The sequence below is a fragment of the Procambarus clarkii genome, chromosome 75, assembly GCF_040958095.1.
Source record: "Procambarus clarkii isolate CNS0578487 chromosome 75, FALCON_Pclarkii_2.0, whole genome shotgun sequence".
Classification (NCBI taxonomy): Eukaryota; Metazoa; Arthropoda; class Malacostraca; order Decapoda; family Cambaridae; genus Procambarus; species Procambarus clarkii.
This window is the reverse complement of record NC_091224.1, coordinates 26,383,353-26,410,022: the sequence shown is the minus strand read 5'-3', so window position 1 is coordinate 26,410,022 and position 26,670 is coordinate 26,383,353. Positions and strand designations below refer to the sequence as shown.

At 42.0% G+C, this 26,670-nt stretch overlaps 1 protein-coding gene across 3 annotated transcripts in view; it reads right to left on the bottom strand.

The window, feature by feature from the left end:
* Window positions 1-26,251, bottom strand: part of arr (low-density lipoprotein receptor-related protein 6) — a 125,484-nt gene extending 99,233 nt beyond the window's left edge. For all 3 annotated transcript variants that reach the window (XM_069313409.1, XM_069313408.1, XM_045764209.2), the window contains exons 1-4: window positions 26,066-26,251; window positions 14,971-15,056; window positions 9,533-9,664; window positions 5,664-5,854 (exon numbers count right to left, since the gene is read on the bottom strand). In XM_069313409.1, coding sequence (XP_069169510.1) covers window positions 5,664-5,854; window positions 9,533-9,664; window positions 14,971-15,056; window positions 26,066-26,123 — 467 coding nt within the window. In that variant the 5' untranslated portion in view covers window positions 26,124-26,251. The remainder of the gene's footprint in view (window positions 1-5,663; window positions 5,855-9,532; window positions 9,665-14,970; window positions 15,057-26,065) is intronic.
* Window positions 26,252-26,670: the final 419 nt, after the last annotated feature.

Below are 26,670 nucleotides of genomic sequence, written 5' to 3'. Positions count from 1 at the left end.
TTTGGTTAACATTTGTATAAATAGACCATTAAAAGAAGCAGGGCAATGATACCCGCTTTGAGTGGATCACATCAGTGTCTAGACGCTGGCTACGACAATGGTAAACATACTCCTCCACCATGAACATATACAGTGGCACCTCAGCTTATGAATTTAAGAGGGGGGGGTGCATATTACGAAAATATGCAATAAATCAAAACTGGTTCGATTTCAATCAAACTTTTTTGCCAGTTGAATATAAATTGGGTTCAACTGGTCCAAGTTTCAGTATCGTAACATAAATAGGAAGGGAGAAAAAAATATTGAATTATGTGTCAAAAATTCTTCAAAATGGTAAAAAATTAACATCAAACACAAGTGTCAACTGAAATCATGTCTATGACTAAGGTATCACAATAGTATAAAAGTATTTTAATATTTAGTTTTATGCCAAAAAATAAAAAAAAAAAAATTAAGATTTTTTATCCTCAAATGTTTTATCAGCCAATTTGCATGAAACTTGTAGACCTTACAGATCGTAAACCTATCTGTAAGGATGTAAATTTTGGATGAAATTGGTTGAAGTCAACTTCAACCACAGGTGACAGACTCTTATCTTATTTATTGTCAAGTAACATCAAATTAACTCTCCTCTTTCATTTTTTTTTTCAATTTACATGAAATTTACACCTTATATGTAGAGTTGACAGCCTCTATAACCTTATATGTAGAGTTGACAGCCTCTATAACCTTATATGTAGAGTTGACAACCTCTATAACCTTATATGTAGAGTTGACAACCTCTATAACCTTATATGGAGAGTTGACAACCTCTATAACCTTATATGTAGAGTTGACAACCTCTATAATACACTTTATTCCTAAGTTCATTTATTGATTTTATATTTGCTAACATGAAATATTGGCATATATTTCTGGTGAATGTTGACTACTTGTATTAGTAAAACTAAACATATTTTTGATAATCCTTTTTATACAATTTTTTTTTTTTTTTTTTTTTTTTTTTTTTTTTTGAGATATATACAAGAGTTGTTACATTCTTGTACAGCCACTAGTACGCGTAGCGTTTCGGGCAGGTCCCTGGAATACGATCACCGCCGCGAAGAATCGTTTTTTCATCCAAGTACACATTTTACTGTTGCGTTAAACAGAGGCTACAGTTAAGGAATTGCGCCCAGTAAATCCTCCCCGGCCAGGATACGAACCCATGACATAGCGCTCGCGGAACACCAGGCGAGTGTCTTACCACTACACCACGGAGACTGTAAGACACCACATATGCTAATGTGATAGATTTCTCTCATAGAAATAATTTCATTTGAAAATTGTGGTTGCAGAATATTATTGAAAATGTGTAATATTGGTTGGTGGTGCAGCAACAGTAACTAATATAGAGAAGGTTGGTGGTGAAGCAACAGTAACTAAAATATAGAGAAGGTTGGTGGTGAAGCAACAGTAACTAATATAGAGAAGGTTGGTGGTGTAGCAACAGTAACTATAGAGAAGGTTGGTGGTGCAGCAACAGTAACTAAAATATAGAGAAGGTTGGTGGTGTAGCAACAGTAACTAATATAGAGAAGGTTGGTGGTGCAGCAACAGTAACTAATATAGAGAAGGTTGGTGGTGCAGCAACAGTAACTAATATAGAGAAGGTTGGTGGTGAAGCAACAGTAACTAAAATATAGAGAAGGTTGGTGGTGAAGCAACAGTAACTAAAATATAGAGAAGGTTGGTGGTGAAGCAACAGTAACTAAAATATAGAGAAGGTTGGTGGTGTAGCAACAGTAACTATAGAGAAGGTTGGTGGTGCAGCAACAGTAACTAATATAGAGAAGATTGGTGGTGTAGCAACAGTAACTAAAATAGAGAGAAGGTTGGTGGTGTAGCAACAGTAACTGGATCCCATTCTTTGTCACTAACCCTATTATACTGCAGGTGCGCTTATCACCATGGGCTTACGAGCTCACCTCACTAAGTAATAACCTACTAATAACCTACTAATATATTAAAACCATATTAACTAAGTTAATCGGTGTTTGATAAATATTTGATATATTGCAACTGCATAAAAATTAAGTATACATGTGGAATAGATAAATTCATATCATTACATAATCTTGTCATTGTTTATAATAATACGTGACAAGATGCCAGATCAAAAGAATAGGCTACAATAATTCCTAACCGTATCAGTGCTAGCTGCATTTATACATATTTTTGTACTGTTTTTAGATTTTCTCATCAACAGGTAAATGAAAGCAGCCCCATTTCTCTTGGAAAACTCTGAAACCTGAGTCAGTTAGGGAACACAGAATAAATACAGTGTGCTACCCCAAGAAGAAACAAGTTTCCTAGTGGTTGGTTAGTACCTTATTTTAGGTTATCTTGAGATGACTTCGGGGCTGTTAAGTGTCCCCCGCGGCCCGGTCCTCGACCAGGCCTCCACCCCCAGGAAGCAGCCCATGACAGCTGACTAACTCCCAGGTACCTATTTACTGCTAGGTAACAAGGGCATCAGGATGAAAGAAACATTGCCCATTTGTTTCCACCTGGTCCTGGGAATCGAACCCGGGCCACAGGATTACGAGTCCTGTGCGCTGTCCACTCGGCTACCAGATGCCCCCCCTCCCCAGGTCTGTGAGCCAAACTAAACACAGCTCAGGCTGAATCAACATACACAACAGTCAAATTGCTCACCACAATGCAGGTTAACTTCTGCAACCGACACCATCTTGTTCAAGGAAGCTTCCTGTGCAAGAAATTTGCACATGAAACTGAAGCGCCCCAACATTCTGGGGAAAGAGCGAGGCAAACAGGCAAGCATTAAGGGGGTCAAAAGAAAGGGCCCCCAAAAACACTTGAAACATGGTCACAACTCCACACCACTCAAGCAAACAAGAGAAACCAAAAGATTGTTCACCAGCCAGGACAACTCCGGAACCTCGCAATGCACCCAAAAAGGGGGAAGAGGACCCGAACTTCAAAGAGGCCAAGTTCATCTGCGAGGTATAAACCAGATCATGTAGGCGGTGTGTTAAACGCTTCACGAGCCACAGAGGGGAGAACCCACTAGGAAGGGAAGCTCTGGAAGTATGTCCCCCTGCATACCCCAAACCAAATCATACTCAAATGCAACCGCAAATGAGGACCCGGGACAGAGCCATCGCCCACACCCATCACCTGGGACTGACTGGCAGAATCTAGGGAAGAGGCCTTGAAGGAAGGGGGCTAGATAGTAAGAAGATCCAGAAACCTTGACAGGATCAACAGGCTCAACTGCCTCTGCTCCCAAATCAGACGAGGCGACAAGCTACATCCTGAGCATAACCCTGCCCCGAACCCAATACCCTCAGATGCTTCCGAGGGTTCTGAAGCAGGGAAGGAAGGCCTAGAAGGAGAGTAAACCACTCTCAAAAGGGAAAGAAAGAAGAGGTGCAGGAAGAGCCAAGGTCAAAGTGACCAACACCTCCAATTCGAGATACATAAAAATCAACCGAAGCAGCTTCCAAACAGGCACACAACCTAGACGGCTGCAGCACAGAAAATCTAATATGAAGAGCGGTCACTGCCTGACAAGCCTGAGCATCATTAGGAGTGCTAGTAACAAGAGCAATGTGACATGAGCACACGCCGCACAACGCAAGGTCGAGGTGTCACCATCCCAACAGGCAGCATGGTGGAGACAGAATGAATGAACATCGCCATATGGCACTGATGATGTACCCTTCAAACTTGCATATAGTGAGAGCGAGCTCAGGGAAACATCCACAACCGTCGAGCCCAAAGGGAATTACCAGGGCCTAAAGGTTACAATCCAAACAGGATACCCAGGCATTGGGATGCTATGCCCATACACAAAGCAATAATGTAATGTAAATTAGAAATTGCAGCCAGATGGGGGGGGGGATGGAGCTGCATGGACAAGTGGTGCAGCAGCGATGGATTGTACACTTGCTTGTTTCATTGTTTTCTTCTGGGGGAGTTCTGTTTCTCTGTTCGGTCTTGGATTTGCAGTTTCCTAGCAAGTGGGGTTTGTTTTGGAATGCCTACCTTTCTGGGTGCCTAATCCCGATAGATGGAAGACATCAAATGCTCCCAAACACATTGGGGTTTCCTTAGGCATTTGCTCCCAGCGCCTCTCTGAGGGGACCAGGTTCTGGCTCGTGGTCCCCAGTAGGCAGAATTCCATTGACTGAAGCCCCTGACTAATATAGCGTATATCAGTTCGATAGCTCCAAGAAGACGAAGGGGCTCCCCATAAAACGCAGAACAGGTATTTTGCAAGAACTAGTACCAGAAAATCAACCAGCAGAGCCGTACCCAGCACGAGCACCAGCTCAGCAGCAGCTGAAGCAAAACACAGCAGTTGATTGACAGTCGAGAGGCAGGACCAAAGAGCCAAAGCTCAACCCCCGCAAGCACAAATAGGCGAGTACAGCAGCAGTGAACACCAGCAAAGCCGATGCAAACATCTAAGAACATCGTGTGTGGAGTGTACAGTTAGAATAAGTGTTAAATTTAAGTACATAGTGTTAGTGTTAAAATTAAGGTTGCAGTACAGTAATTTTAGTGTAAAATAGTTTTCATAAACTGTATTGCAGTACTCAACATACAGCAGAACTACTTATCAATACAGTGCTAACGGCATGATACAGTACAGTATGTATTTACTGTACAGTATTCACAACTCCATGAGAATTCAAAGATGGACATAACTCCAACAATAAGGTAAATAACAACTGTAACAGTATTTTTTAGTAGAGTAGTAATATATAGGTACAATATGATAATGCAGTTTTATTGTTTACAAGAAAAAAAAAAGATTGACGCAAACGCCTCTTGAAGGTCACCTCTTGCAACGAACCCAGCACTGCAATGCACCAGGGTTGGTCCCATATAGTGCGTTGAATCAAGGTTCTACTGTACTGCAAGAACATGAGAGGTCCATGGTTGTTCAATATCCTCCCAGCAAGTATAAGACATATTCCCAGAACAAAAGTGGAATTCTTCAAGAAAATACAGAGTTTTCTGCAAGTGCCGGACCAACCGAGGTTATCTTGAGGTGATTTCGGGGCTTTTTAGTGTCCCCGCGGCCCGGTCCTCGACCAGGCCTCCACCCCCAGGAAGCAGCTCGTGACAGCTGACTAACACCCACGTTCCTATTTTACTGCTAGGTAACAGGGGCATAGGGTGAAAGAAACTCTGCCCATTGTTTCTCGCCGGCGCCTGGGATCGAACCCAGGACCACAGGATCACAAGTCCAGCGTGCTGTCCGCTCGGCCGACCGGCTCCCGAGCTGTAGTTTACATGTAGGTCTGCTAGCCACTCCAAGCAACAGCCTGTTGGACCAAGCTATCAAGTCATGCCTGGCTTGTTGTTTTAGATTCAGCTACTCACAACAAAAGTTCCAAGTAGCACCATCTATGGTGAACCCGTAGTGAACTTACCTGGCACAGGAGTGGGGCTGTAACTTCATGCCTGGCCCTGGGCCGGGGTTGATGAAGTAGAACAACTACCAGAACCTCATCAAGGTACAATCCAGATAGTACATGAACATTGAAATATAAATGCAGATTCTCTACAGCATAAAAGCCTTGAAATGAGATGATAGCGAAGAACACATTCCAGTATACAATACACAAGTACTCTAGAAAGACACTCACCCTTCAGCAGGAACAAGAGCAATAGCTCTAGGTTGATCAAGGTCCTGCCAGAAAAGAACACATCGATGTTTGGTGTACAATCCCGCAACCTCAATTTTGTTGGTGTCAGAGTCGGTCCAATATAGCTTCTCACTCAGCCAGTCAATTGCCAAGCCATCAGGTGATATAATTCCCCTTGATATTACTGTCACCTGAAAAAAGTAGTGTCACAATATTCCTCATACCAATGTAATAGTGCATAACGTTTTGAAATGGATGCCAAAACTCCAAATATAAATGAATTACATGTACTGCTAAAATTAATAGACAGTTTTACACAATGTTTAGGTAGGATCACAGGTTAACCGACCCGGAGCTATGCACACCTGGTTTAGCAAAGTAGTGGTAATGGTGTGCATAAGCTGCTGGTGTGTCATGGTAATGTCAGTGATGTAACACGTCTACTTCTCATGGTACAGTGTATCACACTGCCCCCCCCCCCCCGAACTATTACATTGCCCAAAAAAACTACCACATTGGGCAGTTACCTTGCCTTGCCTTACCTTACCTTAGGAATCAAGTTTCAAGTTTTATGGAAAAAATGGACTTCACAACTCAAAACAACATGGATTTAGAGCAGGAAGATCTTGTCTATCACAGTTACTCAACCACTATGACAATCACAGAAGTATTAAAAGAAAAACAAAATGCAGATGTTGCATACAAAGACATTGCAAATGCATTTGACAAATGTGACCATGGAGTGATAGCCCATAAAATAAGATCAGTAGGAATAACGGGTAAAGTGGGGCGTAGTATTTTCAACTTTGTCAAACAGAATGCAAAGAGTAACAGTCAATCAAATAAGATGAAGTCCAAGTGCAGCAAAATGCTCTCTACCCCAGGGCACAGATCCTTGCACCACTGCTATTTCCTCATTCTTATCTTGGATATAGATAAGAATATCTATATGGATATAAATTGGATAAGTTTAGATTAGGAAAGACTTGGGTAAATACTGGTTCAGTAACAGAGTTGTTGATATGTGGATATAGACAAAAATACTAGTCAAAGCTTTATGTCACCCTTTGCAGATACAAAAATCAGCATGAAAATTGCCTTTGTAGAACACACTGAAAAACTACAAGTAATTATGCAAAGAAGGCACCAAGCCTTCAATCACCTATTGGTTGTGAATATTTTAGTTTACCTTGAAAAGCTTCATAGAAAACACCGACCTTACCTAACCTTCTTAGTATGTTAAGATAAGCATCTTATTGCTTCTTATTTACAATTATTACTTAACCTATCAACGGTATAGGTTAAGTAATAATTGTAATTAAGAAACAATAAGATGCTTATCTTAACATACTAAGAAGGTTAGGTGAGGCGGGATTTTCTATGAAGCTTTTCAAGGTAAACTAAAATATTTACAATCATTTAGTATGTCACATATGCACTTATTAAATAAGCCAATATTAACTATAAGCAAGTGCGAGAACGGGTTGCGTGATATATAATAATCAGTTTTATGTTCAAAAATCAAAAAAATCACCACAAAAATGAAATTTCTTACAGGCGTGATCGTCACTAAGTGGGCAGCTCTAGTAAACTGAGGCAGGTTGGCCCGCATGACCGGGAACCACACGCTCGGTCGACCCAAACGTGTACCAACAAATATCGTTAGTCGACAACACTATCGTAAGTCGAGTCGTATTTTTCTATCAAATTTACATCGTAACTCGAAATTATCGTAAGTCGAGGTGCCACTGTACAAGTGCAAGTCGTGTTGTGTGGCACTGTGCACTGCACCATGCTTCAGCTTGTCCAACTGCAAGAGAATATACCGAGTGGATAAGCAGTGATCCTTACCCACCATCCACTCCCCCTATGAAACAAGGGTTGAGAATGCTCCACCTATGAAACAAGGGTTGAGAATGCTTCAACCTAATGCTCAGCTCATGCTCTACAAGCAACATTGGGTGGTAAGTACAGACATGTTTAATCATTTTTTTTATTAATATAATATTGAGGTACAAACACTTATGTGAAGGCAGCAAGACAAAAACGAATGAAATAGTTTAACAAATAATGTCAGGAACGAATAACGAGTAAATACAGTAAAGACGAATAGCCGTTTCTTCACATGACAATGTACATTATTCTTATAGTATTGGTAATGTTTTCTTCCAATTTGCCCTTATATGCATATATCCCTTTAGAGCATTCTATTGCAAACAATTTGATACCAAAACGATTGACGTTGCACGAAAATTGAGGTGAGAAAACTGAAAAAAACATCAACATTTTGATGCAGGTGACGCTCGGTTGACCTTGGGATGTGCTGGGGGTCGTGCGCCAGGACAGGCAAAGTGTTAATTGTGTGACATATATATAGAAACAGGATAGGAAATGACAGACACTGTCAGGCCCACCAGAGCTCCAACACCTATAAAAATGGCACTGCACTCCTGGTGAAGAGCGTGTGCTGAGAAAATCTGTGCAGTGAAGATTTTTGTTTAGTTACGAGTGTGTCTTAATGACCATAATATTCCATTCACATCATTTAGCAATTTGCTGGAATTCCAAAGTGCTTCTGTCATTTGTTTCACTCCACTGAATGTCACCCCTAGGGAGATGGGGGGGGGGGTGATTCTTATCTTTCTCATATCTGTATATCGTCCTAAAATCACAGATATTTTCATTTTTTGAGGCCTTCCTGCAAACCTCTATTTTATCCATGACTTTAATCTCTTCTGTTGCTCTGTCTACTCTAGATGGCATCTCCTTTTCCAAACAGACAATTATTATAGACACAAAATTATAATAAACAAAAAGAATGCTAAAGGCAACCAAACAAAAGTGTAAATGTCCAAGACTCCAATAAGAAACAAAGGCATAAAGTTGCAATAAACAATGGTTTATCAGTACAGAGTGAGCCTGGCACTCAGTGATAGGTCAAAGTGAGGCGGAGAACATTTAGCATAGCACAAGTGGCATTACAGCCCGTTTATCAGATATCTGCTATCAGCATGAGAACAGGTGAACCCCTAAGCTCCCCATGAGCCAGCTCCCACCACAGCACAACACCAGCTGCTCTATCACCAATAATGAATTAATCAAAATATAAAAGCCATGCAAGTGCTATATATGACAAATTCATTTGTGCAATAATAATAAATGTCAAATGTTCTCCAAAATGATAGTACTGTACTGTACATAGAGCAACTGTGAACAATATGTACAAAACACCAAAAAAAGCCTGTTTTGAATTTTTGAATTGTATTAACAATATAAAGGATGATAAAATTGCAACAATCTAACCTCACTAAGGCCTAATATAAGTAATACTAGGCCTTGCACTATACTAAGCAAGGTTAGGTTAGGGTTTTTGTCTCTTCTCAGGCCTTTTACAATACAAATCAAAACATGGACGTCTTGGGGCTCGTTAGCCCACTTTCTGCACATATACTCCACAGTCACCTGGCAAAATCCTTCAGATAATTACAGTACTCTAATGTTCTTTAACAAATATATCATTTGCATGTGCCTAAGATTTACAGGGAAACTGTTTTTACAGGGAAACTGTTTAAGTGATCATTATCTCAGAGAAAGATTATCTTGTTAAGAAGACATCATATTGAACACAGACTATTTACACGCAACATTTTGCTACAAGAGCTTTGTCAAGCCCAAACACAGCACGTACAATTGCATAAGTATATACTGTACTCTATTATTCTACACAATGAAGGGATAAAACTCTGGTAGCAATCTGCTGACTGAATAGTCTCTACCCAACTCGGTGTCTTCAACTAAACATTATCGTTGGGACTTTGGTAGCCTTTGGGAAAAACATTTTATGACAATTACTTCAATCAAATGTTTACCTCTTTATGTCCCTTTGTCCCTCCACCGATCTTGTTGACCTGTACGCACTTGATGACCTCATTGTCAATGTCGGTCCAACAAACCAGCTGCCCCTTGTAGTAGTAATCCACAGATGCTGCATCTGTAACATCCTACACAGGCATGATGGGTTAATAAGGTAATATTTGCACATGATGAGTCACAATAAAGTGGTTGAAGGATGTTGACCAAACCACACACTACAAATTGAAGACATGACGATATTTCGCTCTGTCCCGGACCACAATCGACTTAATAATGGTCCAGGACGGACCGAAACGTCGTCATCTCTTCAGTTTCTAGTGTGTGGTTTGGTCAACAAGGTAACATTTATTAATTTAATACAATATAACCTTAATACATATTAAGGTAAAATTATTTACATTTTATCAGTAAACAGCACACACACACACACACAGACTAGCAAAATAAAATAAGAACAAGCAAAACAATGAATCACTGTGTAACAAATTATTTTTATTTTCTTCCTAAGTAATAAATGTTATTTCCTATTTGTTTATACCTTCAAAGTGCAGAAAATGGCTATTATTCCCAAAAAAACTGCATTGAATGTAAATGAAACGCCATTTTCTAGGCAAGTCCCAGAGGCTCCCTGGAGCTATCGGACTGAAATTAGCTATATTAGTCTGGGGCTTCTGTCACATGGAATTCTGAATACCCGGAACCACAAGCCAGAACCTGGTTCCCTCAGAGGCGTAGGGAGCAATGGCCGATGAAAACTGCACTCTGAAAATATATTCATGTCTGCCATCGACCAGGGTTATGCACCCAGAAAGGTAGGCGCCCCAAAACAGATCCCAATTGGTTGAAAATTGCAACCAAAGACCAAACAGAGCAGATTTCCCCCCCCCCCCCCCCCCCAAGAACAACAAGGTAACAAGCAAAACATCATCAAACCGATGCACCATCCTCCCCCCTACACACAGGGAGGGGGGAAGCCCCGCCCACACGAGCCAGTTCAACAGTTCAGACTGAACAAAGGTAAGAAAGCCACCGACCAGATGGAGGGATGGGGGGCTAACCCAGAAACCGAGCTCCCCCTTCCGGGAGAGGAGGGGAGGGCTGCGCGGACAAGCGGCACTGCGGCGAGGTGTGACGTTTGCTTGTTTCCTTGGGATTTGGGGGAGATCTGCCTCTCTTAAGTTTTCAGTTGCAATTTTCTTACCATGTGGGGTTTGTCTTGTTATGTCTACCTTTCTGGGTGCCTCAGCCAGTCGATGGTAGATTAGGAAAACCCCAATCTTTTTCCAGGGGCTATTGCCCCCTGTGCCTCTCTGAGGGGGACCAGGGGCCAGATTCCCGAAGCAGTTACGCAACGAACGTGTACATCTTTCCTCAATCTTTGACGGCTTTGGTTACATTTATTAAATAGTTAACAAGAATGAAAACTTGCCAATCAACTGTTAGTTATAAACATCCTCCTGGTGCTTAGAAGCTCCTTAACTGCTTAATAATTGTAAACAAAGCTGCCAAAGATTGAGAAAAGGTAATTACCCAAGTGTAGTTACAGGATGAGAGCTACGCTCGTGATGTCCCGTCTTCCCAGCACTCTGTCATATAACGCTTTGAAACTACTGACGGTCTTGGCCTCCACCACCTTCTCACCTAACTTGTTCCAACCGTCTACCACTCTGTTTGCGAAAGTGAATTTTCTTATATTTCTTCGGCATCTGTGTTTAGCTAGTTTAAATCTATGGCCTCTTGTTCTTAAAGTTCCAGGTCTAAGGAAATCTTCCCTATCAATTTTATCAATTCCTGTTACTATTTTGTATGTAGTGATCATATCGCCTCTTTTTCTTCCGTCTTCTAGTTTTGGCATATTTAATGCCTCTAACCTCTCCTCGTAGCTCTTGCCCTTCAGTTCTGGGAGTCACTTAGTAGCGTGTCTTCGCACCTTTTCCAGTTTGTTGATGTGCTTCTTAAGATATGGGCACCACACAACTGCTGCATACTCTAGCTTTGGCCTAACAAAAGTCGTGAACAATTTCTTTAGTATATCGCCATCCATGTATTTAAAAGCAATTCTGAAGTTAGAAAGCGTGGCATAGGCTCCTCGCACAGTATTCTTTATGTGGTCCTCAGGTGATAGTTTTCTATCTAGAACCACCCCTAGATCTCTTTATCAGAATTCTTTAAAGATTTCTCACATAATATATAGGTTGTGTGGGGTCTATGTTCTCCTATTACACATTCCATAACATGGCAATTATTAACATTAAATTCCATTTGCCAAGTGGTGCTCCATATACTTATTTTGTCCAGGTCATCTTGAAGGGCATGACAATCATCTAAGGTTCTTATCCTTCCTATTATCTTAGCATCATCAGCAAACATGTTCATATAATTCTGAATACCAACTGGTAGATCATTTATGTAGACAATAAACATCACTGGTGCAAGAACTGAGCCCTATGGTACTCCACTTATGACATTTCTCCAGTCCGATACATGGTCTCTGATTACTGCCCTCATTTTTCTATCAGTCAGAAAATTTTTCATCCATGTTAAAAGCTTACCTGTCACCCCTCCAATATTTTCCAGTTTCCAGAACAACCTTTTATGTGGAACTCTGTCGAAAGCCTTTTTTAGGTCCAGATAGATGCAGTTAACCCAACCATCTCTTTCCTGTAATATCTCTGTGGCTCGATCATAGAAACTGAGTAAATTCGATACACAGGATCTTCCAGATCAAAAACCATACTGTCTGTCTGATATTATATCATTTCTCTCCAGGTGTTCTACCCATTTAGTTTTGATTAGTTTTTCCAATACTTTCACTATTACACTTGTCAATGATACAGGTCTATAATTGAGGGGGTCTTCCCTGCTGCCACTTTTGTAGATTGGAACTATGTTAGCCTGTTTCCACACGTCTGCTACAATTCCTATGCACAGGTATGCCTGAAAGATCAGGTGAGTGAGTGAGTGAGTGAGTGAGGGTGCGTGCATACTCGCCTAGTTGTACTCGCCTAGTTGTACTCGCCTAGTTGTACTCGCCTAGTTGTGTTTGCGGGGGTTGAGCTCTGGCTCTTTGGTCCTGCCTCTCAACCGTCAATCAACAGGTGTAGATTCCTGACCCTATCGGGCTCTATCATATCTACACTTTAAACTGTGTATGGAGTCAGCCTCCACCACATCACCCCCTAATGCATTCCATTTGTCAACCACTCTGACACTAAAAAAAGTTCTTTCTAATATCTCTGTGGCTCATTTGGGCACTCAGTTTCCACCTGTGTCCCCTTGTGCGTGTTCCCCTTGTGTTAAATAGACTGTCTTTATCTACCCTATCAATTCCCTTCAGAATCTTGAATGTGGTGATCATGTCCCCCTAACTCTTCCGTCTTCCAGCGAAGTGAGGTTTAATTCCCGTAGTTTCTCCTCGTAGCTCATACCTCTCAGCTCGGGTACTAGTCTGGTGGCAAACCTTTGAACCTTTTCCAGTTTAGTCTTATCCTTGACTAGATATGGACTCCATGCTGGGGCTGCATACTCCAGGATTGGCCTGACATATGTGGTATACAAAGTTCTGAATGATTCTTTACACAAGTTTCTGAATGCCGTTCGTATGTTGGCCAGCCTGGCATATGCCGCTGATGTTATCCGCTTGATATGTGCTGCAGGAGACAGGTCTGGCGTGATATCAACCCCCAAGTCTTTTTCCTTCTCTGACTCCTGAAGAATTTCCTCTCCCAGATGATACCTTGTATCTGGCCTCCTGCTCCCTACACCTATCTTCATTACATTACAATTGGTTGGGTTAAACTCTAACAACCATTTGTTCGACCATTCCTTCAGCTTGTCAAGGTCTTCTTGAAGCCTCAAACAGTCCTCTTCTGTTTTAATCCTTCTCATAATTTTAGCATCGTCCGCAAACATTGAGAGAAATGAATCGATACCCTCCGGGAGATCATTTACATATATCAGAAACAAGATAGGACCGAGTACAGAGCCCTGTGGGACTCCACTGGTGACTTCACGCCAATCGGAGGTCTCACCCCTCACCGTAACTCTCTGCTTCCTATTGCTTAGATGCTCCCTTATCCACTGGAGCACCTTACCAGCTACACCTGCCTGTCTCTCCAGCTTATGTACCAGCCTCTTATGCAGTACTGTGTCAAAGGCTTTCCGACAATCCAAGAAAATGCAGTCCGCCCAGCCCTCTCTTTCTTGCTTAATCTTTGTCACCTGATCGTAAAATTCTATCATGCCTGTAAGGCAAGATTTACCCTCCCTGAACCCATGTTGGCGATTTGTCATGAAGTCCCTTCTCTCCAGATGTGTTACCAGGTTTTTTCTCACAATCTTCTCCATCACCTTGCATGGTATACAAGTCAAGGACACTGGCCTGTAGTTCAGTGCCTCTTGCCTGTCGCCCTTTGTGTGTGTGTGTGTGTGTGTGTGTGTGTGTAATTACCTAAGTGTAGTTACAGGATGAGAGCTACGCTCGTGGTGTCCCGTCTTCCCAGCACTCTTTGTCATATAATGCTTTGAAACTACTGACGGTCTTGACGGTGTGTGTGTGTATTATTTATATATATATATATATATATATTATATATATATAATCTACAAGTTAGATTCACCATAACTGTACAACTAAGCTGGTATGGTGCCCTAAAGAGCATAGTGGTCACCCTCTACACAGCATGACGACATTGACGCATGACTATCTGCAGGACTTGACGACAAGTCATGCAGACACAATCTCCATTACCCAAATGGCTCCTCCCAACATCATCCTTTTGCTGTTATTACACTAATACATTATATACAAGTATCTACATTTGTGTTCACCATAAAGAACCACTGAGCTGGTATGGTGAATACATACAGTAACAGGTGGCCACACAGTCAGCAGACAACACTATCTCCCTCCCTCCCTCAGCATTACTCTTCCCACCATACAGCACAGCGCTAATTATCACAACAATCCTGGTATTATCAGAATCCTGGGCATTTTTATCACAGTCAGGGGTCATCTGTAATACTATCATCACTAAATAATGCCAGTTACATATTTTTTACATTTTTAGGCAATGCTGTTAAGCATTGTTCACAAGCTAAACAGCCGTGCTGTTAGTTCATGCTGCATGCACCAGCCTTGGTTGCTCAGTCAGTACTGATGCTCTCACACCAGGGAATGTTGCCCAGGAACTTTTTTTTTAAATTGCATCTGTTTACAAGAGCCCTGAGGAAGCTGATGTGAACCCTGTGTAGCTGCAGGACTTTTCAATCTTGCATGGTATACATACACATCATGCACCATCATGTGAAATGGTGCACAATTCCGCAGCAGTTAATCACCACATCATATGATGTGTTGCGCAGTTTAAGGCTTAAAATATAAATACATATTTAAAGAGCAATCCATAAGGGATACAAACAAACTTATACGTACTTTAATAACTTGGCGTGACTGCCTCTCTTTTCCAACTTCTATAATGCGAATATCTTTGCGGTTGGCAAACAGCAACTCTGGGTAACCTGCAAAAGTAATGGTACTCTAAATATTTAAACATCAATATTACAATAATTAAATCAATTCCAAAGGAATTTTTTAGTGCCATAATCAATAAAACATAAGGTATATGTTCATAAGAGTATGTATTAGTTATGCTAAGTGACCCTGTATACAAGTTATACTAAGTGATCCTGTATACAAGTTATACTAAGTGACCCTGTATACAAGTTATACTAAGTGACCCTGTATACAAGTTATACTAAGTGACCCTGTATACAAGTTATACTAAGTGACCCTGTATACAAGTTATACTAAGTGACCCTGTATACAAGTTATACTAAGTGACCCTGTATACAAATTATGCTAAGTGACCCTGTATACAAGTTATACTAAGTGACCCTGTATACAAGTTATACTAAGTGACCCTGTATACAAGTTATACTAAGTGACCCTGTATACAAGTTATACTAAGTGACCCTGTATACAAGTTATACTAAGTGACCCTGTATACAAGTTATACTAAGTGACCCTGTATACAAATTATGCTAAGTGACCCTGTATACAAGTTATGCTAAGTGACCCTGTATACAAGTTATACTAAGTGACCCTGTATACAAGTTATACTAAGTGACCCTGTATACAAGTTATACTAAGTGACCCTGTATACCTTCATCAGAGTATGGATTAAGTTATGCTAACTGACACTTGTATTCCTTTATCAGAGCATCACCAGGTTCCCCACTTTCAACGAGTGGGAATACATTAGTCTGGAGAAAATACTCATGTAGCAAATGACAATTAAAGTGAGATGTTCAAAAACTGTGTCCATTCACCATGTTATGTACTACACATCCCCATGTTATATACTACACATCACCATGTCAACACACCCCACTCTCCAGGAGCCAGAATTCACGAAGCAGTTCCGCAAGCACTTACGAACGTGTACATCTTTTCTCAATCTTTGGCGGCTTTGTTTACAATTATTAGACAGTTAATGAGCTCCGAAGCACCAGGAGGCTGTTTATAACAATACCAACACTTGATTAGGAAGTTTTCATGCTTGTAAACCATTTAATAAATGTAATCAAAGCTGTCAAAGATTGAGGAAAGATGTACACGTTCTTAAGTACAGTACTTGCGCAACTGCTTCATGAATCTGGCCCCAGCACCGCATCATGCAACTACAATTTCATTCACCTGGACTATAGTAGACTCGAACCGCGGACCCCATGTATGTGAGGCCAAGAGCTCTATCGACCTATATGAATGTTCTCTATGATATGTTTATTTTCGCGGAAGTGTGTGTGTGTGTGTGCAACCCATCCTCTGAATTGACAGTACAGTTTAATATTAAGTGTAACAAGTATATTTCTTTACTGTTATGCATAGTACATAATTGCACTTATGGGGCTGTTACATTTACCTCCCCGTTTATTCTCGTTTTCTGTTAATACATTCAGAATTTTAGGATGAAGTTTTCAGGTTCAATTCGCTATACACAAGTTTTAAATATCAGGAATTCCTTTTTCAGTTTTATTAAACAATAGGGATTTTATACAAAATTTGAAAATATCCTGAGTAACTTTACAATTTATTAATATATTTTAGTTTAGTTTTATTAGTTTTATAAAACTGTAATATCAATATAGCTATAGGTTAAGTACTAATTGTAATTAAGAACCAATAAAATGCTTATCTTCAAACACTAAGAAGGTTAGGTTAGGTCGTGGTTTTCTATTCAGCTTTTCAGGTAAATTCAAATATTCACAATATATTTGACAGCACGGTTTATTTCTAAGTGAAAATAAGTACAATTCCTGACTGCTATGAATAGTACATAATTGCACTTGTGCTGTTACATTTACCTCCCCATTTTTGGAGGACTGGCTGGTGTGCGAGATTTTCCTTGTTTTCCTGACTTTTACTTGCAGCAGTCGCCTCGAGTGGATTAGGCAGACTCCCTTGCATGAGTTAGAACTATCACGTATTCAAGAAATGCCTAGAGCACAGGTCTCACTTTCCCAAGTATTCTCTGTTGAGTTATGACCCCCTCAGAGTAGCCTACTCAAGACAGATGTATACCTATAGAAGTGTGAGTCCCTTTGGTCATGCCATTCACTGTGTGCACGAGGTGCACTGAATGGTAAAGATCCACATCAATTTGTTTGAAAGTTGACAAGTGTTAGCATGGGGTCATGTACATTAGGTAGCAGTCGATATCAAGAGTCAGGTCTAAAGGAAAGATGGTGTAACTTGACAAGTTTATTTACAACTTAACTAGTACAACACATGGGAATCTTTTACTTAAATTAAGAGTGACATCAATTAGCTATGAAAATCATACCCAGCAGGAATCGTTTCTCACTGATCTAGTACTGTATGAGAATTCTCGACTCTTGTACGAGTCACACAGTGAACTAATCTGAACATTGGTGAACACTTGCAATTACATGTACTGTATGTATTCCAACGCTTGCATTATCAAAATAATAATGCTACGATTAATTTTTAATTATACGTTTTTCACCGAGACAAATACTAAATAATGCTGGCGAGACACTCCAAATCTGACGTGTATCATCAATCAATGCAGGGTCACCTTCAGAGAGGCGTATCATGTTGAAGGTCTCCAACTCTCAAATGAATGTGATAAACGCTATCACAGTCTCGATTTGATCACAGGAATCGATACGATATTGACTCTGCCAATACAAGTGTTGGACGATTTACTTCTTAATCATCACACGAGATATACACAATGAAAATAAATAGGATCCTGTAAACAAAGAATCCTGTATAGGATCCTGTACTTACATTAATTCGCATACACCCATTCATACTCAGACATTGACGATGGTGTCCTTGACGGAGCCGCTAGTGTCTTCCTATGATGTCGAGACAGGTGTTGAAGCAACCCGTCCTCCTAAAAATAACGTCACTTTTCGCTCGTATGCGCACCATGGCCAAATTTGGTCGTAATTTGAAATGAAATCCACTCACAAAAGTGACGTACTGTTCCGTTTTCTGTTCGAGTCGTCCGGATTACTCGGCAAGCTTAGAAGAGGAAACTTTTCATTAACGTTTTTCATAACGTTTTGAAACTATGAGAATTTCCTGCCCACCTAACCTATCAGAGGACCCTTAACTTACTGTTGTTGAAAAAAAAAAATCCCAAATTTATTTTCATTTTTTTTTTTTTTCATTTTCAAATTACGTCCATATTCAGCCAAATGGGCAAACGGCCAAAAGCAACGCTCTTTTTAAGAGGACAGGTTGGTTGAAGATGTTTGATGGTTTATGACATGATGAAACATCTGGTGCATCGCTCACGATAGTGCGTAAGTGCATCGCGTACTCCATGCACGGCGAGGATGGCACGACCTAGCTTCTTCAAGACCAGGAGGCATTGCCATCAACCTCCAGCCGGTGTTCTGATAAACATCCATCCCAAAGTCACCCGAAACTGTTCCTCGCACAGCTTGGAATAAGGCCTCACACAGTCCCATTTAGAGTTGACAAATCACTTCGTTACCACACTGGAAATCCTCACCGATGTTAAGTACATGTTACAGTCTCACGCATTGAGCTGCCAAGCCAACACACCAACACAGTGACGTGAACACAAACATACCACATACAGTTGAGAGGCGAGACCAAGAGCTGAAGCCCAACCCCCGCAATCACAATTTATTTGTGTAAAGAGACGTTACCATCCTTTGGCTCTCGAGACGAGTTCATCGAATCTGTACTGTACAATAGTCTACCGTCGTACACGAACCTCCACACAGAGTCACATTAAATGTCACAGAGCGTGTGATGTTTAATGGAGTGACATATATGACAGAAGTGCTTCGGAATACCAGAAAATTGCAATGTGACGATGATGGCAAACTTTGGTCAATAAGACAAGACCTCTCAAAAGAGGACAGAGAAAAGCTGAAAGTGAACCTCATTGAAGCGAAACGTCTAAATGGGGATAGAGATGAAGACGAGAGGAATTCTTTTTTCTACAAAGTGTCAGGGACACAAGTTTGTGAAATAGTACATAAAGACAAAGAAACAAAATCATTAAAGGAAGGGGGTGTAAAAGAACAAAGGGAAGGGGAACATATTCCTGAAAATAGTATATACCAACATAGATGGAGCGAGATAAAAAATATTGGAGTTGAAGGATATAATTCAGCTCAAAGTCCCAGATATTGTCGCATTAACAGAGACGAAACTTGATAATATTTTAAATGAGGTCGTATTCCCAAGGGGCTACTCAGTATGGAGACGTGACAGGAAAACTAGGAAGGGGGAGGAGTGGCTGTGCTGGTGAAAGAACACCTAAAGGTAAGAGAATTAATGTTTGAAAACCCTCGAGATATTGACAATGGCATTGCAGCTCTGGAATCAAGATAAGCTGATAATTTTAAATGCCTACAGCCCACCAGCAAGCAACACATGGACAAAGGAACAACTGGATAACAAATGAGAGGGTCTCATAATGGTCATGAGAGATTATGGTAAGAGCTGACAAAGATAAATCCCGATTGTTGGTACTGGGGGACTAACTTTAAAGCAATAGACTGGGAGGCTTACGAGGCAAGAACAGAGGACATTTGGACATGCAGATTTGTAAACCTCATCTTTGAGACATTCATTTACCAACACATCAAGCAGGCCACAAGAATGAGGGAAGGGGATGTTTCGTCAGTACTGGATCTAGTATTTACCAGGAAAAAAGAAGAGGTATTTAGCATCCAGTACCTTCCTTGGGAAAGAGTGATCACGTCGTCTTGGGCATTACATACGCTATGCGATATAATCTAATAGAGAATGGGGACAGTGAAACAGTTGTTAAGCTCGATTTCAAGAGAGGACGCTATGGGGAACTTAGAAATTTTTTTCTTGGATATAATTGGACAGACTTGATGCTAGGCAAGGAAGTAAATGAGATGTATGCCAAATTTTGCACAATACTGGTATATGATGAAGGCACACAAACATTCATACCGAAACAGACATGCAGATCTAGGAAACAGGGTTGGTTCAACAGAAATTGCGAGAGGGCCAGAGATCAAAAGACAAAAGCATGGAATCATTATAGAAAGAGGCCAAACCCCCAAACATACCAGCGATACAAAGATGCAAGAAACAACTACACGTCAGTAAGGAGAGAGGCAGAGAGGAACTTCGAGAACGGTATAGCAGACAAATGTAAATCAAATCCAGGCCTTTTCTATAAATTCATTAAAAGTAAGCTGCAGGTATAGGATAATATTCAGAGGTTGAAAATGGGGGACAGATACACGGAAAATGAAAAGGAAATGTGTGAAACATTAAATAAAAAGTGCCAAAGTGTGTTTGTACAAAATGAAATCTTCAGAGAACCAGACACAATAAGAATGCCAGAGAACAACAGAGTGTATAGAGGTGTTTAGAAATGAAGTGGAAAATATGCTAAAGGAGCTAAGAAAGAATAAAGCAGTTGGTCCAGATGGAGTTTCACCATGGGTTCTGAGAGAATGTGTATCCGAGCTCAGCATTCCATTTCACCTGATCTTTCAGGCATCCCTGTGCATAAGAATCGTAGCAGACGTGTGGAAACAGGCTAACATAGTTCCAATCTACGAAAGTGGCAGCAGGGAAGACCCCCCTCAATTATAGACCTGTATCATTGACAAGTGTAATAGTGAAAGTATTGGAAAAACTAATCAAAACTAAATGGGTAGAACACCTGGAGAGAAATGATATAATACTAGACAGAGAGTATGGTTTTCGATCTGGACGATCCTCTGTATCAAATTTAGTTTCTATGATCGAGCCACAGATATTACAGGAAAGAGATGGTTGGGTTGACTGCATCTATCTGGACCTAAGAAAGGCTTTCGACAGAGTTCCACACAAGAGGTTGTTCTGGAAACTGGAAAATATTGGAGGGGTGACAGGTGAGCTATCATGGATGAAAAATTTTCCGATAGAAAAACAAGGGCAGTAATCAGAGGCAATGTATCAGACTGGAGAAATGTCGCAAGTGGAGTACCGCAGGGTTCAGTTCTTGCACCAGTGATGCTTATTGTCTACATAAATGATCTACCAGTTGGTATACAGAATTATATGAACATGTTTACTGATGATGCTAAGATAATAGGAAGGAAAAGAAATTTAGATGATTGTCATGCCCTTCAAGATGACCTGGACAAAATAAGTATATGGAGCAACACTTGGCAAATGGAATTTAATGTTAATAAATGCCATGTTATGGAATGTGGAATAGGAGAACAGAGACTACACAACCTATATATTATGTGATAAATTTTTAAAGAATTCTGATAAAGAAAGATCTAGGGGTGGTTCTTGATAGAAAACTATCACCTGAGGACCACAAAGAATATTGTGCGAGGAGCCTATGCCACGCTTTCTAACTTCAGAATTGCTTTTAAATACATGGATGGTGATATACTAAAGAAATTGCTCATGACTTTTGTTAGGCCAAAGCTGGAATGTGCAGCTGTTGTGTGGTGCCCATATCTTAATTTAAGAAGCACATCAACAAACTGGAAAAGGTGCAAAGACATGCTACTAAGTGGCTCCCAGAACTGAAGGGCAAGAGCTACGAGGAGAGGTTAGAGGCATTAAATATGCCAAAACTAGAAGACAGAAGAAAAAAAAAGAGGCGATATGATCACCACGTACAAAATAGTAACAGGAATCGATATAATTGATAGGGAAGATTTACCGAGACCTGGAACTTCAAGAACAAGAGGTCATAGATTTAAACTAGTTAAACACAGATGCCGAAGAAATACAAGAAAATTCACTTTCGCAAACAGAGTGGTAGAGGGTTGGAACAAGTTAGGTGAGAAGGTGGTGGAGGCCAAGACCGTCAGTAGTTTCAAAGCGTTATATGACAAAGAGTGCTGGGAAGACGGGACACCACGAACGTAGCTCTCATCCTGTAACTACACTTAGGTAATTACACACACACACACACACACACACACACACACACACACACACACACACACGAGTCACTTGGATGCACTGTCACTGTCTCCTGTGCACTCAATCCGTTTGCGCAGTGTGCTTCATGTGGGGCTGGCTTTTCCTGCCTTCCCCGTTCCTTGAAGTATCAACACAATGTTCAATACTCAATTTATCCAGACACGCCTACAGTAACTAGCGATTCGGTGCTGGTGCTGGCAGGTGACCTGGTGATGATTTAACCGAGGCTTGGTGCTGGCAGGTGACCTGGTGATGATTTAACCGAGGCTTGGTGCTGGCAGGTGACCTGGTGATGATTTAACCGAGGCTTGGTGCTGGCAGGTGACCTGGTGATGATTTAACCGAGGCTTGGTGCTGGCAGGTGACCTGGTGATGATTTAACCGAGGCTTGGTGCTGGCAGGTGACCTGGTGATGATTTAACTGAGGCTTGGTGCTGGCAGGTGACCTGGTGATGATTTAACCGAGGCTTGGTGCTGGTGCTGGCAGGTGACCTGGTGATGATTTAACCGAGGCTTGGTGCTGGCAGGTGACCTGGTGATGATTTAACTGAGGCTTGGTGCTGGCAGGTGACCTGGTGATGATTTAACCGAGGCTTGGTGCTGGTGCTGGCAGGTGACCTGGTGATGATTTAACCGAGGCTTGGTGCTGGCAGGTGACCTGGTGATGATTTAACTGATGTTGAAGGAAAAAAGGAAACTATGGCCCAACCATTTCGGTACTCTTCAAGTCTTACTATTATTACCTTCAGCACTAAACACCTTCTCATAGCATTTCAATTCTTTACTCTTAACTAACTTTCCTATTACTACACAAACATCTTACTTCCATCAATTTTCATTGCTGTTATTCTTGATTTTAAATTGTGCCGCACCGGCCCTTCTCATTCACAGGTTCTGTAAGACTACAGCCTATACAACATGTGAGAGGAAGGTCCATAAGGGACGAGCTCCACGAAAAACAATATATAGAGTATCAAGATACTCAAGTGATCAATACAGAAACTAAACAGTCAAGAGTGTATCTCGACATGTACAAAAATATATCTGTGATTGCCACCCAACTGCTGTTTTAAAGAAAATACCAAGTGTAATCTTGAGTGACAATAAGTGCTTCCATCGAGGTACTGTACCATGGAAATACTCGCTGGCCAGAAAACTTCCCCAGGCATAAACTGCCAAGATGGTAACAACTATAGATTCTTTACCGTTGAAACAAAAAATCAGTTGTCTGTTGCATGTTAATCATTATTGCAAATAATTAATAATAAATAAAACACTTAAAAAGGGAAAAAGGAGCCGACCACGTGTCCAGTACTAATATGTTGTCACGTGACTTCCCTACATAGCAGTGGAACTGCCTGTTCCCTTCACCTTCAATGCCTCTGTACTGGAAGTCTACATCTACACCAGCCCAGATGAGTCATCAGTCCTGCCACCTCTCTGTACCCCCCCAGGGCCTGGCACGGCCTGGCACGACTCGGACAAGCCGGGCGCCACTGCTTACCGGTAGTTTGCCCCCCACAAACAAGCAGTTAGCCGCCTTCAGCTGGCAGTGGTGCAGCTCAACACAAAGGCACCACCAGCCACAAGGAGCAGTTTGTTAGTTGACCAGATGTCCTTCCGTTGACACTGGACGAGTCATCACCGCCGGAGTATATAAAGGGCGCCGCCTCCCTGGAGAGCCAGTCTCTCCCTTTGTGCTCTAGGATCACCTTGGTGTCTCACCCATCGTCCCCTGGAAGTCCGCCTTCAGCCAACGTCGTGTGACTGATGCCATGGTGGTATGGCAGCTGTCTTCAGTACACCAGTATATATAGTTATGATTTGTATTCATTGCTTATAGTTTATTTTTGTATTAATGTCATATTAACTTGTTCACCTTTGCATTACATGATAGCCAAGTATTTTCAGGGGCATTTATGTTCAGTAATATTTCAGTAAATTGTTTAATTATTTATTTGATGATTTTCATTTGTTTCCACCTGCAACTTACACACTGAAGGCCAATAGCAGCATTTTTTTTTTTATTTGTGTGAGGGAGAGCCATACCATCTTGGTTCAGTATAGCTGCGATACCACAACCCGTCACAATGTGAACAAAATAAATTAAGATCAACTCAAAATGGCAACACCACAGTGCCCATCTCAAAGGAGCCCCCTCGCCCCCACCATCTACCGGCCGACTTCACTGCCTTCACCGACACCACCATCAAGCAGAAGGCAATATTCAAGAGTAATAAATAAATGAATAGTAAAGATTTGCACAGAATGCTATAAATCTTCAGTGCCAACTCTGTTCTTCAGCCACACACAGTAAATGTACCATATGACAAATACTGCAAGGAAAATTGGATTGGGAAATCACTCTGCACTTTGGTTTTGCAACAAGGATATCATCTTCCTGAAGATAATAATTCTGCAAAAAGACTCCTGCACAGAACAGAAACTCGCCTAAATGTCTGCATAGAAACGTCAAAAGCTTTTAAACAAATTGTACCCCGACACCCAGGTAAAAACAGGATCAACAACAAAGTTGGGCCAGGGGGGGAACAAACAAAACTAAAATCCAAAACATGTCGATACTATAAGTGGGGGGGTGAGTGGGGGGGTGAGTGGGGGGGTTAAGGGTGGGGGGGGGGGACAAATTGCAAAACAATTTGCAAGTCCCACCCTATCTCAAGAACGACAAAGAACGCTATGTAGAGAAATAAGCAATCGAACTAAAGCAACAAGAATCATAAAATCTAGCAGAGGCAGAGAGAGCAAATGGCCACCAGCAATAGTGCCAGCCAAAATACCTTTCCTCTTATACCAAATCTGAAACAAAACTAGTGCTGGAGGAGGTTAGTGGAGGTTGTGTTTGGGGGGGGGGGGGGACTCTAGGCCGGGAAGGACCCCCCGCCCGCCCCCACCACCGGCCGGGAAGGACCCCCCCGCCCGCCCCCACCACCGGCCGGGAAGGACCCCCCGCCCGCCCCCACCACCGGCCGGGAAGGACCCCCCGCCCGCCCCCACCACCGGCCGGGAAGGACCCCCCGCCCGCCCCCACCACCGGCCGGGAAGGACCCCCCGCCCGCCCCCACCACCGGCCGGGAAGGACCCCCCGCCCGCCCCCACCACCGGCCGGGAAGGACCCCCCGCCCGCCCCCACCACCGGCCGGGACGTCTAGTATTGGGCCACTGCGAAAGGGAAATGTAACTTTCACAGATGACAACAAAGACATTAGCAAAATACTAAAGCAACAGTACAATTCCATTTACAGTGAACCCTTAATTACACTGAAGACTGATAACTCAAAACGAATTCTTCATAAATGTGATACCAACACTATATATCAGATATCACCCAAACTTCACTTGATTTTGAAGTAGCCATCTACGAGAATATGCCTATGCACCAGGCCCTCATTCCTGGAACTCCAATTTCATCATTAACTGTAAAAATAAACAGCGTTGAATATAATCAAATGCCATTATCTGAAATGGCATTCGATTATATCCCGTCGTCCCTTCACACTAGAAGGTGAAGGAACGATAACGTTTCGGTCCGTCCTGGACCATTCTCAAGTTGATTGTTGTTTATGGCCTTTACCATCACTGTAGTTAACACTGGTTCAGACTCGTTCATAATGGTCCAGTAACACTTGTTCACAGTATTCCAGTACTACTGTAGTTGACAGTGGGCCATCAACAGTGACTGGTGGTGGTGAAGGCAGACACATTAGTGGGCGAGAGCCGAGTGTTTACACTGGTGCAGCACCACTGGTGTTTACAGTGGTGCAGCAGCAGTCAGTAGTGGTAGTGGGGTTAGTAGTGATGGCAGTGGTGGTAGAGGAAGGCGAGGGCAGACACGTGGGCGGGTGTTTTTAGTGTTGCAGCACCACTGTTGTACCACTGTTGTTTACAGTGGTGCAGCAGCCTGGTGGTAGTGGTGGCAGTGGTAGAGGAAGGCGAGGGCAGACACGTGGGCGGGTGAGGGCGGGTGTTGGGTGAGGATGGCAGCTTCCCACAGCTAATGTAAACAAGAGTGAGGACTCACCCTGAGTGTGAGCTAGACAAGCGATAATGGCCAGTAGTGGGATCCAGTGTGTGCACATGGTGTCCACGCATCATCAGGCCAGAAGGGCGGCGTGTGGGGTCATGGCTGGCCATGCACGGGGCGGTACAAGGTGGAGCTCCTCGCCTCCGTCACCATCATCACACCGCCATAATAACACTGGGTATTACTCCGCCGGCGGGGGGCCGCACCACGCACCGAGCACACCAACACTCCGCCTCACACTCTAGTCCCACTACTACTCTTCCCCCCCCCCCCCCCCCCCACAGCCAGCCATATGTTGGTACCTTTTATTTTTTGGTGAACTAAAGTGACATTGAACAGTCCCGTAATTGTAAGCAACTCCTTATCATCCTTAAATGCTCTCAACTCTTTAAGACATAACTAACATGCTCGTGTCCGAAGCTAGACACAAATACAATAAAATTATTAAGGATGGTAACAGAGTCCATTTCATGTGGTCTCCATCTCATGTTGGCCTCCGAATGCATGATAGAGCTGATAAGTTACCCAAAGAATCTGCCTTTAAAGGAGCCGTTGAGTGTAACCTTGGATTGTCAATGAGCAATCTGAGAGCAGCAGTACAC